General features: G+C 34.1%; 1 protein-coding gene and 1 long non-coding RNA gene across 2 annotated transcripts; one reads left to right on the top strand and one right to left on the bottom strand.

The window, feature by feature from the left end:
- The first annotated feature begins 487 nt into the window (after positions 1-487).
- Positions 488-4,919, top strand: LOC139844794 (pre-mRNA cleavage factor Im 25 kDa subunit 2-like). Its single transcript, XM_071835020.1, has 7 exons — positions 488-708; positions 1,629-1,674; positions 2,280-2,373; positions 2,466-2,539; positions 3,266-3,352; positions 3,520-3,630; positions 4,645-4,919. The coding sequence occupies exons 1-7, from the start codon at positions 584-586 to the stop codon at positions 4,714-4,716; spliced, it is 609 nt and encodes a 202-aa protein (XP_071691121.1). The 5' UTR covers positions 488-583; the 3' UTR covers positions 4,717-4,919.
- A 5,239-nt stretch (positions 4,920-10,158) lies between these two features.
- LOC139844844 (uncharacterized) lies at positions 10,159-12,686 on the bottom strand. Its single transcript, XR_011758113.1, has 3 exons — positions 12,527-12,686; positions 11,070-11,139; positions 10,159-10,763 (listed from the first exon to the last, which is right to left on the bottom strand). It is a non-coding gene; the product is annotated as an uncharacterized lncRNA (long non-coding RNA).
- Positions 12,687-15,095: the final 2,409 nt, after the last annotated feature.

Raw genomic sequence — 15,095 nt, forward strand, 5'->3', positions numbered from 1 at the left:
TTTATGTCATTTTACATACATAAGCTCCAGTTACTTTATCAAACACTTATAAAATATAAGTTTCAGCTTTTAGCTTAAAAAATAAGCTCCAGATTTCAGCTCCAGCTACAAGTTAGTTTTATCCCAACACACCCTAGAGTTGGAGCTTATTTTTTAAGCAGGTAGCTGAAGCTTATTAATTTCTATAAGTGTTTGGTAAACTAGTTGTAGTTTATTTTTCAGTTCATAAGCTTTATTTTTTTTATAAGTTAGTTATATTATAAAGTCTAAGTTTTTATAAGCTCTCATAAACTCTAATAAGCTGTTTGTTAAACACTCTTTTAAATAATAATATAATATAATGTTTTCTATAAATTTAATGTTAAATTTATTTATTTGAGGGTAGTATTGGAAGATATTATGAAACTAGATTGTTTTGAAAATTTCACTGCCCTTTAAGAAACGAAATTGTATTTTTAAATCAACTATTACAACAAGTAACCCTAAATTTAACACCATTAACCCAAGAATAACAATAACAAAATTCCTTAAAAATTTGATCAACAATCAAAATTCAGATTTCAGAATCAAACAAGAAAGGAAGATGGTGAGTTCGTCGTCATCAATAGTAAACACATATCCTCTATCAAGCTACTCTTTTGGTACTAAAGAACCTAAAATGGAAAAAGACACTTCGGTTGCTGATCGTCTTGCTCGTATGAAACAAAAGTAAGTATACATCATATCATTTACTATATATATTAATATAATTATAAATATAAATACATGTGTATGTAACTTTGTATTACTTTTGGTTGCTCGAATCGATGCGTAGGGAAACCCTAGAAGTCTATTTTTTTAGTTAGGGTTCTTCGAGATGCTGTCCTTCTAGGGTTTATTTCCATTTCATGTGTTAGGTTATGCTTTATTCATATTTTGATACTGAAATTCAATTAATTCACGTGCTATTGACTAATTTGGGGTTTTGTTTGAATGCAATTACATGTTTAATCCAATAGTGCCTAAAAGTTGTGAATTTTATGTTTTGTATTTCCAGCAATTCCGTACACTTTCTCTGAATATGACTTGTTTGGGCTACTAATCATTGTTATGAGTTTATTATGTTGTAATCTTTTTAGTTATACATTTAAATAGTAATCTCCTAATTTCAAATTAAATGATACAATTTGGCATTTATCGTATAATATTTTGACTTTGAACATTGATATGGAGCTTTTCTAGGTTTATATGAAGTAATTGATAAACATGCTAAAGATAATAGTGAAATACTGTAAATGAACATGCTCGTCCTAAACGAAATGCAGGAAGAAAATGATGAGAATGATTGTATACTCATTTCATGTTTCCTTTTTCTTTCAATGTTGTATCATAATCCTTGTGGATATGTATATGCATGTATGATATGATTTTAGTCTCACGAATAAAGTACCTAGAATTATGTTCAATATATGTATATGAAATTAGCATACTGCCCTTTTTTGTGTATATAGTTCATTAGTTCATAAGAATAAGCTTAATTTTTGGTTCAGTTATCAGCTTTGAGTAAGCCCTGTACCATCTATTTTTTTTCTTCTTTTGGTGTATGTTGCAAAAAGCTGACGATGCGAATTAATGATGTTGTTCTACAGCTATTTGAAGGAAGGTATGAGGACTAGTGTTGAAGCAATCTTACTGGTTAGTGTTCTGGTCTTCTGTTTATTCAAGAGTTCTCATGCTTAATTGTTAATTACGCTCAAGTTATTTACAATCTTCGTATAAATTGGTTATCTCACATATTCTTTTTTCATAGCTACATGTTAAACTTATTGTGATCATGTTTGTATTTTTCTTGAAAGTGAACCATCATCTTGCAAAAATATATAAAGAACAGTAAGTTCAAAAGTATAAATAATACGGGACAAAATTACCGAGTCTGGAGGTAAGGCTTACATATTGCCAATTATAAAAAATTGCTCGTTACAAAGTTTATGTTTTTTTTTGGGGTAATGTTAGAACTAAATGGTTTGGTTGTGAGTTGTGAGTTACCAAGTAAGGTTCTACACCATGTAAAAATCTACTGTGACACATTTTTTTGGAATCCATTCTCAAAATATCATTGCATGGTGGCTTTTTAGACGTCGTTCATCACTAATTTTGTTCTCCAACATGTCTAGTTGAATTGATGGTATTTTAACGCCTGACTTCACTAGGATAATGAGCCTGTACACGTCAAATTATCAACCGTTTTGGTTTCTTTTGTTTATTTACACTTGGTTTTAAAACGTTTCATCGACTTGCAGGTGCAAGAGCATAATCATCCTCACATTCTTCTTCTGCAAATTGGAAACACATTCTGTAAACTTCCTGGTGGCCGGCTGAAGCCTGGAGAAAATGGTAGTTTATCTATTTCAACTGTCATCAACAACCATACATAAATTTCTTTATCTGACTCTGTCTATGTATCTTTTCTACTTGTTATCTTGCAGAAATTGAGGGCTTGAAAAGGAAATTATCAAGCAAACTTGCTGCTAATGCACCTAATATGCAACCTAATTGGCAGGTTAGTGAGTTACTTTATCTGCTTGTTATTTTGCCTGCCAATTAAAACTTATGGATCTATTTATTCTTCATTCCAAAACAAATTATATATTTATCCAGTCAGAACCTTAAGATGATGAACTTTCATCTTTAACCACAGATGATGTTAAGTTAGGAGTTACTGCAAGCTGATGTGATTACAGTGTTGAAATCTAAAATCATTACTCATTAGACTATAACCATCTCTCCAAGTTTATCAATTTTTAACATTTTACTTCAAACGTCCCAGGCTAATGTACTAGTTCCTTTGTTGAAATGTCCGAAACTAATATAAAATTTCATATTATTTGACATTTAGAGTTATTTGTTTGGCTGTACGTAACCATGACCGAATATACAAGATTTTTTTAGGACCACTAGATTCTATTGATTTGTCATCAATAGAGGCTAGTTTAGATTTGTCAACTACCAATGTAATATTTTCTTTAGTTCACTTATGTATCTTTTTTAAGATAAAATAAAAAGATCTTAGATTTTTTTAACCATTACAAGTTAGCCTAGTGGTTGCCCTGTTAGGTCATATTTTGTGGTGGCCAAGGAAGGGTTGGAATTAGTGAGTTTTCCTGCTGGGCTTCGTACATTAGATTATGAGGTCGGGATACTCGCTCCCGGGTAACCCAAACAGGGAAAAACCTTCTAACTTAACTTAACTATGTATCTTTTTTAACATGGGCTCGTGTCTTTGCAGATTGGCGAGTGTGTGGGTGTATGGTGGAGGCCAAACTTTGAAACTATTATGTACCCATATTGCCCTCCACACATCTCAAAACCCAAGGTTAAGGATCCTTGTATTTCTGCTGTATTATACGTTTGTTTTTTATACTTTATTCTTGGTCTAGTTATATATTAGACATCTCCCTTTTCATTGGTTTAGGGTGTAAATATGTTATTAGACACTCACTTCAACATATATATATATATATTTTTTTTTTTGCAACTCAGGAATGCAAGAAACTTTATGTTGTACACTTATCGGAAAGAGAGTACTTTGCAGTGCCCAAAAACCTCAAACTTCTTGCCGTTCCACTGTTTGAGCTGTACGATAACGTTCAGGTATGCCATTTTCACATTTTCTTTTGTGTTTGATGTTGATGTATGCGAATTATTTTTTTATTATTTAATTGTGAGGACCAATTTTGGAAGTACTTGGAACATGACTCCTTTGTTACCACGAAAATTGCTACAAACTTTATTTTTAGGCTGTACATGAAAATTGCAACTTTAGCTGTTCAAAGTATTATTTGTTTGACTCTGTCATAAATTGGAGGTACTCTTTTGGGCCCACATGGTCCGCATTTTATCACTTCAGAAGGGTATAAATAAGACTTCTGGCTAGATTAATGAACTTTGTGTGTGTGTGTGTGTGTGTGTGTAAATCATGTGCTTGCTCTAAGGTTACAGACTGCATAAGACAGAGTGAGTACATTAGAATACTTATTTTAGTTTGTCAATGTTTCTATCAAGTCTTTTTCATATCCAAACCAAAATTTTTAATATCAGCAGTAGAGACCAATTTTACTTTTAAATGTTAAAATTGATTTAGTTGTATACTTCCTTGATCCTTTAAAAGTATGAAATTCAGTATTAAAAAAACCTCGTGACCCAACTCATTACTATCAATTAAGCGTGTGTTTTACCTCTTAATTGAATGGTTCAGCGCTGAATGCTGATTCAATGCGTTTGTTTCTGACCTCTGAATGACATATGATGCTGAATGGTTCAACATTCAGTGCTGAACCATTCAGAGTTGAAACAATCTCTTAACAATTAAGCACCCAAATCTTTTGTAATACCCTCAAATCAAAATGATTATCAAATAGCTTATTTTTATTCAGAATCAAGTTTATTCAGAGACTTTGAATCATCATTCGGATTATGTACCATTCTGCGCTAATTCATTCAGTTCTATCAAACACAGCCTAAGTTGTCATGATAGTTTATAACAATCAAATGGTTAACTTCAATGCAAACTTAAAGAAAATGGCATAACTACAATTTATTGTGATTGAAATGTTCCCTTTGTTCTGATATGTGTTCTCTCCTTGATACTTCATCTATGATGTGCAGAGATATGGACCAGTGATTTCAACGATACCACAACAACTTTCGAGATTCCAGTTCAACATGATCTCTACCTAAAGGGTTCACCTGATTCAAGCTGTTTTCCTTTAGAAAGTTGAGCTTTATTAACGACTATTCTTCAGTAGTTATCGTATTTTACAGAACCCTATCCAAAGATTATGACCATTTTTATCTGTTTATGAGGGGTAGACATGGTAGACTATTATGACCTGTATCTTTTGCACCGACGTCGTATAACAGATTTGTAGTTTATGTATTAATTGCTGTACTTTGACATGGGTGTCATATGGTCCATAGAGTAAGGCTTATGCATCTGTTTCTCTTTGTAAATGGCATTATCTAATATGCCAAGTTGTATCCCTTTCTATTTCATTAAAATTTCTATTGGTCTTTCAAAAAAAAAAAAGGCTTCCTTTGTTTCATGACACCTTTTGTTCAATTATTCCTGTTGTCTGATCAATTGACTTAAATTTTTGATTGAAATGGGTCACATGAGATGAGCATAGCTGGTTAAAAATTGAAGTTGATTAGTGGGACAAGTACTCTTAGAATATACTGTTCAATAAATTGTACCGTGCATTCGCTGCAAAGGCCACCATCAAACCAACTCAGTTACGTGTTTGATGATACTTGATTGTTAGTTTGCAATTAGGCATCAAGATGAATAAAGCTTGAAGACATGAACCTTGAATCTTTTTTCTATGAAGTAATAGAATGTGTGATGCATATGCGAGTATGTTCATCTAACATATGATTTTGTTGAAATATACGAAGGTAACCAAAAATGTAGTTGAAATGAAATGATAGCTGGCATTGATCTTAAAGATGATGACAGTGACAATGTGCAAACCACAGTGGTTGCCTACGTGGACAACGTACGACCCCTCTTGGGCGTAGATTAAAAGAAAATTTGGGGCCTGGTTTGTGAATCAGCCAGTATTACATCGCAACAAATCAACTATCCCTCAATTAACTTAATTATTTAACATTTTTTGTCTATTTTCACTTAACTATCAATCACATTTTATCACACCATATAACAGTTACCACAACACACTCTCACAACAATACCATAGGAACTCTATTTCCTACATCACTTTTACGTCAACACAATTCCCTCATACAACACGACAATACTCACTTCACCATAGGGAATAATCTAAAGTTTATGTAATTTACGTATAGGTTGGTCGATCTGGCAGATTTGGACACCTTGATATTACATATGAAGATCGTTTCAATTTATGTTAGTTTTGTTTCTTTAGACTTCCATTAGTTTGTCGTTTTAAAGGGTATTTCATTCATAGGCATACTTTCTTTATATTTATCACGAGTATGCGAAGAATCGAGCATGAACTGTGAACTAAGATTAAGCATATATATTACTCTATTTATTAAAAAAAACGGATAAAGATTCATGCTCAGGGCTTCGCGAGAAGAACGAGTATCTTCCATTTTTATTCTTTCTATTTATTTATGAACATGGTACATTCATCGATTTCTTTTAACTCTACCTGGGCCTATATGTACTCACTCGGTCACACCATGTTATCTCGCGATAAATGTTTCCCGCCATTTCACTGGTCACCTGAAGACATCATACTAACAAGTTTGGTTTGAATTTGAGACTTCTAAAGAAAATAGGCCCGCAGCTACCATACTATATTGGAAGGGTTATATTGTTGGGGACTAAGCTATATATTAGGCCGTAGTTGAGGCTGTGCAAGTGGCTCGACCAGGGCTTCAAGATTTAGAGGCCTGTTTTAATACTAGTCAAAGTTACTGCTTAATATTTATTGTTCGAAAAACGTACTGTTGGTTGTCATGCTAGCTAACTTGTATCACTTTCATGTTATCTTACTTCCCAAATTTCAATGTTGTGTTACATTGTTTTTTATTTATTTATTTATTTTTTTTTTTTTTTTGCGAAAATATAATATATATACATATAAATAGATCATAAAGATCAAGCAAATGATACAAGTTACATAATTGTTCAGTTTGTTCGTTATCAAAACTTAAACCTACAATCATTGACAAGTATAAATGAATATTGAAATGAAACTAAACAGCTCAAACATGCATCTTGAAGAAGCAAAAGCAGCTATAAACACCAACCAGCCGCACCCACGCACCCCTGCACCGCTGCATGTGACCCTAACCTATCAATATACACCCCCTAAGCCCGGCAAAACCCAGGAAGGCCCTCGACCCATCACCTTACCATCCCGACCCAAAGAGCAGCACCCGAACTTCAACAAACCAAGCAACTCCACCCACCGTAAAACCCTAAAACACCCTCACCTGAAACCAATAAACCGAAACAGTCTCCAAATAAAAAGGTAAGCTCTCATGATGATTTAATTCTATAACAGAAGTCGACAAAACCTTGTTCTGCGGTATAACCAAAGAAGTACAAAATTATTAATGAGATATATGTATATGTTTTGGTACCGAGACATTTGGAGGCAAGAAAACATGCTATACGTTATCCATAGGGTCATGGATATACAATAAAATAATAATATTTTTTTTTTTTTTTTTTTTTTTTGGCAAAAATAGTAGTAGTATATATATATATAAAGATCAAATGATCCTGAATTACAACATTATATAGTTCTAATGAACTGCGACATACACGTACAATAGACTTCCAACCACTAGAGAGCTAAAAAACACGCACAACTACACAAAAACCACCGGAACTAAACATAAATATACACACACCCGACCCCAAACCCAAACTCCGCTTCCAACACGCATCAAGAATCGCACTTCAGCCACGCCCACCGCTTACAATACAATAATTATCGTTCACTCCTTGACCACATTAAATTCCTCTAATGGGTCCCACACGCTGATATTGTAGTTGCTTGTTTGACTCCTTTGACTTACGTGGCTCCAATTATTCAAATGCTAAATATAGACAACATGTTCACATACATTTCCAAAACTAAATTTTATATACTATATAATAATATATAATGTAATATATAGTGTTTTAATAAAAAGGAAAGTACTTTTTTTTTTTGGAGAAGTAGAAGTATTTTTATTATTTTATATCTTTTTACAAGCATTAAGATCACATAAAAATATATTTAAAAAAAAACACAATGTTACTTCCTCTGTCCCAATTTAATAGTCCACAGAAAAAAAACACACAGTTTAAGAAAAACATGTATTTTTTTGTTTACTTTTCAGTTTTACTCCTTACTTTTTACCTATATTTTTGTCTTACATAAATAAACAAGGATATAAAAGTATTTTAACCAATTATTTTTATCTATTTATGAAAATAGACTATTAATTTAGGACAAACAAAAAAAGAAATCAGGACTATCTAATTGGGACGGAGGGAGTATTATTTTAGCGGGAAAATGCTCGAATAAATAAATGATAAAATTCATTGGAATGAATGTTTTGCTTCTGAGTTTTTTTTAAGGGGTTAGAAATTAGGGGGTTAAAAATTAGAGTTTAGCTATTAGGGTTTAGAAATTATGATTTAGAGTTTAGAAATTAGGGTTTAGTGTTTAGATTTAATTTTTAACACGAACGGGTTAGAGTTTAGGATTTAGGGTTTTGTGTTTTGGGTTTAGGGAACCCAAAACACTAAACCCTAAGGAAGATAGGAGTTTTGCGCTATGAAAATAAAACGATGCAAATAAACTTTAATTAAAACATTATTCATCATGAATGTTATCATTTATTTCTTCGAGTGATTTTCCTCCAAAATAATAACATTCGTTACAAAGTGTTTTTTTTTTAAATTTCATATTTTCACGTGATCTTAATATTTGAAAAAAAATTCAAAAAAAAAAAAAAAAATAATAATAATAATTTCCCCTACTTACCTTCAAAAAAATGTTTCACTCTTGAATATATGGATAGATCATAATTCTATTTTTTAACCTAAATTTCCTTAATTTTAGCCATATTCATTGCCCTGTTGAATATATATTCAAATATATCAATATTTAATAAATCATTTTTACACAGTCACAATTAATATATACGCACGCTATCGCTTACTTTTAGCGATGAGCTGTTATCATCTTTCGGTTATCCCCTATCATTCATTTTGAAGTTTATTTATGTTGTGGTCGGATTCAAACTCTCTACAAATACGTATCATCTTTTTATTTGTAGAGGAAAGAAATTGTTGTGTTAATTGCAACATAGTTGGCTTTATAGGTGGTTTCATTTGCGGATTCGATCATTAGAGGTTTGTAAAAATTCTTTATGCAACAACATAAAACATCTAAATAAGTTCCATATCAAACATCGTGTTTGCCAAAACGGTGTTAAGCAGTCGTGCAACGCACGTGTTCAAAACTTAGTATATATATATATATATATATATATATATATATATATATATATATATATATATATATATATATAGTGGTAGGATAAAGAGGGAAGTAACCATTCGGGGGGAAGCGGGGGAAGCAAAAACTTTTTTTTTTCGTTTTTTGAAAAAACTTTGTTCACGAACATTATAGATGAGATGAAAATATGAACATTTAGTAGAGACACTTTGTGATAAATGTTTTTATTTTGACGGAAAAACGCTCGAAGAAGTAATATATAACAATTATCATGTTTTTCGAGCGTATTTTGAGGTTTTAGCTATTGGGGTTTAGATATTAGGGTTTATAGGGTTTAGATATTAGGGTTTAGAAATTTAGGGTTTATGGTTTAGATTTAGGATTTAGATTGAGTTTTTAACACGAACGGTTTAGAGTTTAGGGTTTGGTGTTTTGGGTTTATGGAATAAACCCAAAACACCAAACCCTAAACCCTAAACTCTAAATCGGGCTAAATTTTACTTCACAAAACATGGAAAAAAAACGTTCATATTCTTCACGAACAATATTATCTTGAATGTTATTTTTGTCGATCGTTTTCCCGCCTAAATAATAACATTCATCACGAAGTGTCTCTTCTAAATGTTCATATTTTCGTGTAATCTTGATGCCGGAAAAAAAATTAAAAAAAAACGAAAAAAAAAAAATTTGCTTCCCCCCGATTGGTTACTTCCCCATTGATCATGCCCATATATATATATATATATATATATATATATATATATATATATATATATATATATATATATATATATATATATATATATACATACATCAACTATGATTATGATGGCTTTGTAACTAAAATAAACGACGATTTACATATTATAGATTTAACTCATTAAAGATGTTAATATGTATATATAGAAGATTCCACTTGTGTTAACTAAATAATAAGGGGATTTGATGTTGTGATGTGGTTCAACGGTTAGTGGCATGCTTCTTTAGGGAAGGTTAGGGAAGGTCACTCCCGTTGGTTACATATTAATCCACAATTTCATCTCTGCCATGAAGTTCCACCCATGACACATTTCCCACATCGCGTTGGGGGTAAAGGGGAGGGGGGTTTTACCGTCCATGCCCCGTATGGGATTGGTGCGGGTTTTCTCTTGGGCACGCAGTTAGGGGGTGGGTATAACTGTGTATGAGATGAACGTGTGGGTGGTTAAATCCCCCTAGATGATCCTAACAGCTGTCCAAAAAAATAAAATAAGGGGGTTTGGTTTTTTATCGAATCGAAATTGATAAAATGTCTGTAAAATATAATAATAATTATATTTGTATTAAATAAGTCATAAATAAATATTAGTGTTTAAGTTAACTAAATTACTGGAAATTACCAATTTAACCATTTACATGTGGAAATTAAAAGCATATTGAAATAGTCATTATCTAATATGCAAATTCGTATATATATTCATGATTTAAAGGTCAGATTTGGCTAAATAATGTCGTAAGAGCAAAAAATAAGCTTTCATTATTTTATAAATTTTACATAAAACTCATTGTGCCGCAATGGTGCAAGTTAGTCTTTTCTATCTCATTCCTCCTAATACTTTATGACGACCTTAATCTCGTAATTTTTTTTAGAGGATACTGACCGACGCTGCAGAACTTTGTGTGTCGCGCAGTACAACAAAAAATCATTCCAGAAGAAGTTACGTTGACTGACCCTGAACACTGTTTTAATGCGCGGCGCACAGGTGATCTGTGGCGCGCCACAACGCTACACCAGACCTGCACAATTTTAAACGAGAATTATTCATCGCAAATATATACCCAAACATCCATTCCAATAGTGGCCTGTTTTAAAACATAACTTACATACATAATTAAGTATCCCAAATCAATTTACCGACTTAAACACCCACTAAGTCTTTAATAACCCATTACACGTTAAGTATACGACTTAGACCCATTTTGCATCAACCAAAGCATAATTTGATAAGACCCAAAATTTAAATCCACAAAACACAACAAGAGAGCATTGGCGTTCAAGCGGTTAAGCATCCATGGTAGCAAGAGTCTAGACGATCCACTTACCACTACAAGCACATTCTCTAATCCTTGGTCGGTTGTTTTCCCTCCCTGCGCACCTTTGACCCGCTTGAACCTAAGACAATTAAACAAGTAAACTAACTGCTTAGTGAGTATAACTATAGTAATATTATAATAAAGATAAATCATTACACACACATTATTTAGTTAACCCGACTTGCCCGAACTTAGTCGTGTCAAGTCAAACGTGGTAGTTAATCCACACATTACCATTTCCAAATAGATAGCCCCTTGTTAGTATGAATCTAACCCTATGGATTCATTGTTCACACTTCATTATTTAGTCACAATTAATAAAACAAGTATACACTTTTTGGGAGCCCAGCGATAGCATGTAACCTCTTGCACGGGTGCAATCCGGCTTTATGCAATCGTTTCCCATAAGTGACCCTACTAGCTATGTCACCTATTTGTCGACGAGACTAGGAGTATGAAAGATACTTTGACTCCTTAGCGCACCCTATATAATCACTTTCACACATACAAATCTAGAATTAACTACACATCACAAAGACACCAACCTCAAGAACCCTAGAGGTTGAAGCGTCACTCATTTCACCACTTCTATCATCAATCCATTTAAAATTCCCAACCCATTCTCAATCTTGCCCAAGAAACCCATTCCCTTAACCTTACATACATAACTATATGACCCAAATCACTTCCTTTTTGTAATTTACAACTAGTAAGTATCACACTTGGATAGAAAGTTTACTATTAGCTCCTACACTTTTACCTAAAGTTTACATCTTCACTACTTGTACCACTACCAAGGTTGTAAAAGTCGCGAGTCGGGGACGCATCGGTCGAGACCTAAAAAAGACGCGTCGGCCGAGTCGGGGACGCATCGGGACGCATCGGTCGTTGACCAACGTTGACTTTATTGATAATTTCTTAAATATATATTTATATATGTATAAAATAGTTGATTCTGTACCATAAATTTCTTAAATAAGAACTTGAAATTAAATACAATCAAACTTCAAACTTAATTAATGTTACCGAGTACATAATCAGTAAGGACACAGAGAAAAGAGCGGCCCAAAAAATGAAAAAGTACCCTAATTTTAAAACATATCACATCCTGACAAAAATTTGAATGATTTTGACCTTTTTGACCAACTTTGACCGTCTTTGACCGAACTTTTAGCTTTGACCGTCTTTTGAGTCGTTTTCAGAAAAAACGGGACGGAGAACCCAAAAAAACGACGCGTCGGCCAAGTCGGTCGACTTTTACAACACTGACCACTACACACCCAATTTACCTCTAAAATTCTCATTCAATATAATTAACCCTAATTTACAAAACTCTTTAAAAGAAATTTCAACTTATTAGCTACAAGAGCAAGGTAAAATACCCTCCCAGGGTTATATGATTACGCAATCACAACCCTAAACATAAACCCCCAATTTAATCACTAAGAAGAGATTAGGGTTCTTACAATTATGAAGTAGAGGATTCTGAGCAGATGTACATAACAGATTATTGTTGAGGATAACTCACAAGCTTCATGCACACCCCTAAATCCTTCAATTTCCTCCAACAAAACTCTTCCTCTCTAAAGAACTTCAAGCTCTAGTCTTCTTCTTATCTCTCTAAGTGCTATGAAATGTAAAAATAAATAAGAATCTGCCCAAAACCAGTTACTTACGACTTTGCACGAAATTGCACTTTAGCCCCTTGAAATCTCAAAATTACGAAATCAGTCCCTGTACACTAGGCAGCGTGCAGGACGTGCAGCCATATTCCACGTCGCACACTATGTTAGGAAAATACAAGATGTCACAAATGAGTCAACTAATATTTGACGATCATCCTTATCATGGTTTGATTTATTTGAAAGAAAACAAAATTATAACGTAACATTATATTGTTTACGATTAACGTAACATTAATTTCTTTTTCTAAAATTATCTATCTATATCTATATATCTATATAAAAAAGTGTTTTAAAAAGCCTACATGTCATTAGCTACTTAATTATAGCAAATCCGCCAAGTGTAAAATCCAGGTGTCTGCAGCAAATTAGGAGAGAAAACATGTGAGAGAGAGTAGAGAGAGAAAATAGGGAGAGAGTCTGGAGAGAAAAGGCAGGCACGGGGAGGCATAGAGAGAGATACAACGGCAACTATGAACACGGTCACAAGAGATCAAACGGTAACCAATTGACTTCATACATGTTTTTCAATTTTTCGATCGATTGGGGTGTGATTGACTTCTGGAAACTATTCAAACCGTTCGGGGCTGTTAGAGACGTCTACATTGCATCAAAGAGGCTAAGGAACGGGCAGCGTTTCGCCTTTGTTCGATTCGCTGAGGTGAGAGATGGGAATCGTCTGCTAAGAGAGTTAGAAAGTATCAAAATCAAAGGTGTTGCTATCAGGGTTTTCATGGCTACCTCACGGAACCCAAAGGTCGACTCTAGATTCAATTCCAAACCGGTGAACAATCCTACCAGTGCGAATCCTGGTGCAAACAACTTCCATGACGGACGGTCCTTTAATGATGTGGTCAATGGCAGAAGGGAAGCGAGAGAAGATCTTAGAGAGAGATTGGATAAAAAGAAGACAGAAGGGGGTGTCGACCTTAGAAACTTACTCAATAAAAAGAAGTCGGATGATTGTCAAGGATCCGACAATATAAAAATTGTGAAGGTTCTTGAAAACAACTCCAATCACGAGGTGCTTCAATCAGCCATTGTCTGTGAAGCAAAATCTTACAAGATTCTAAAAAACTTTCATAACATTACAAGGGAAGAAGGGTTTCATGACTTGGATATCAAACAACTCGGAAACCTTAGCCTCATCATCATCTTCAAAACAAAAAAAGATGCAGAAGCTAAATCCAAAAACGAGTCCCATTCGTTAAGAAAGTGGGTTCATAAAATCCAACTTTGGGATGAAGACTTTTGGCCTGAGGGACGCACAACGTGGCTGAGAATTAAAGGTGTTCCGATTCAGTGTTGGACGGAAAAAACCTTCATGTCGATAGCGGATTGGTGGGGGGTTGTGTATGAAACAGAAAACTACTCGTTAGAAGGGAATCAAAAGTTGCAATGGGGTAGAGTGTTCATTAAGCTTAATAAACCTGAGAAAGTGAACGAGACTCTAATTCTTGTTCATAAATCTCGAGAATATTTCATTAGTGTCGTAGAAGAAAAAAGGAGATGGTCCTATTATTGTGAAGATTCGATTGATAGCGACTCCAATAACGAGTCTGATGATGGGAGCAACCATGATGCAGAAAACTTCATGTCCGATGGATTTGGAAATAGTAATGATGATGACTCGTACTACCCTTCAGAGGAAGATGAACTCTTTAATTCGGATAGCTTTGAGGATCTTGTTGAAGATGAATTAGAAGAAGACATGGAATTAAAATCTGGTAACCCTCCTAATTCTCCAATCGTTAACGATAGTCCCCCTGGTAATACTGAGGTAAACCACATTCCGGCCACCGGTGGTACTACGGGATCGCCGGTCATTGATGAAACTAGGGCAGAAGATGCACAGTCGGGTTGCTTTGGGATTAGGCCCCTTTTTGCAGAAAACGAAGAGTTTGTTCAAGATACATTGAGTAATAAGACTAACACTCCTAATTCTAAGAATATAGGGATAGGTTCGGCGTGTTACTCTCCCAAGGCAGTTAATGATCTTGGTGGTGGGGCCCAAGAGGCGGATAATAATGATAACGTGGATAAAACGGTTCCCCAAGGTGGTTTTGGCAATGTTACTGATAACGCGTATAAGGATACGTGTATTGGACCGGGAAACAGGCCCAACTCAAACTCTATTGGGCCTGATGCTGATTTGAATGATTTGAATTATAGTGGGTCAATTGGGAATGCTGGGCTTGAGCCTGATGTAATCGGTGGTGCAGATAAGATAGAGGATACAGTACCTGTTGAGCCAATTCTACCAAAGGCTCCTGCGAAGTCCAAAAGCAATTCTAGCAGGCAATCTAGTAGATCTTCCAAATCTTCTTTAATTTCCTTCTGTGGTAATTGTTAT

Source organism: Rutidosis leptorrhynchoides, chromosome 4 (assembly GCF_046630445.1).
Source record: "Rutidosis leptorrhynchoides isolate AG116_Rl617_1_P2 chromosome 4, CSIRO_AGI_Rlap_v1, whole genome shotgun sequence".
Lineage (NCBI taxonomy): Eukaryota > Viridiplantae > Streptophyta > Magnoliopsida > Asterales > Asteraceae > Rutidosis > Rutidosis leptorrhynchoides.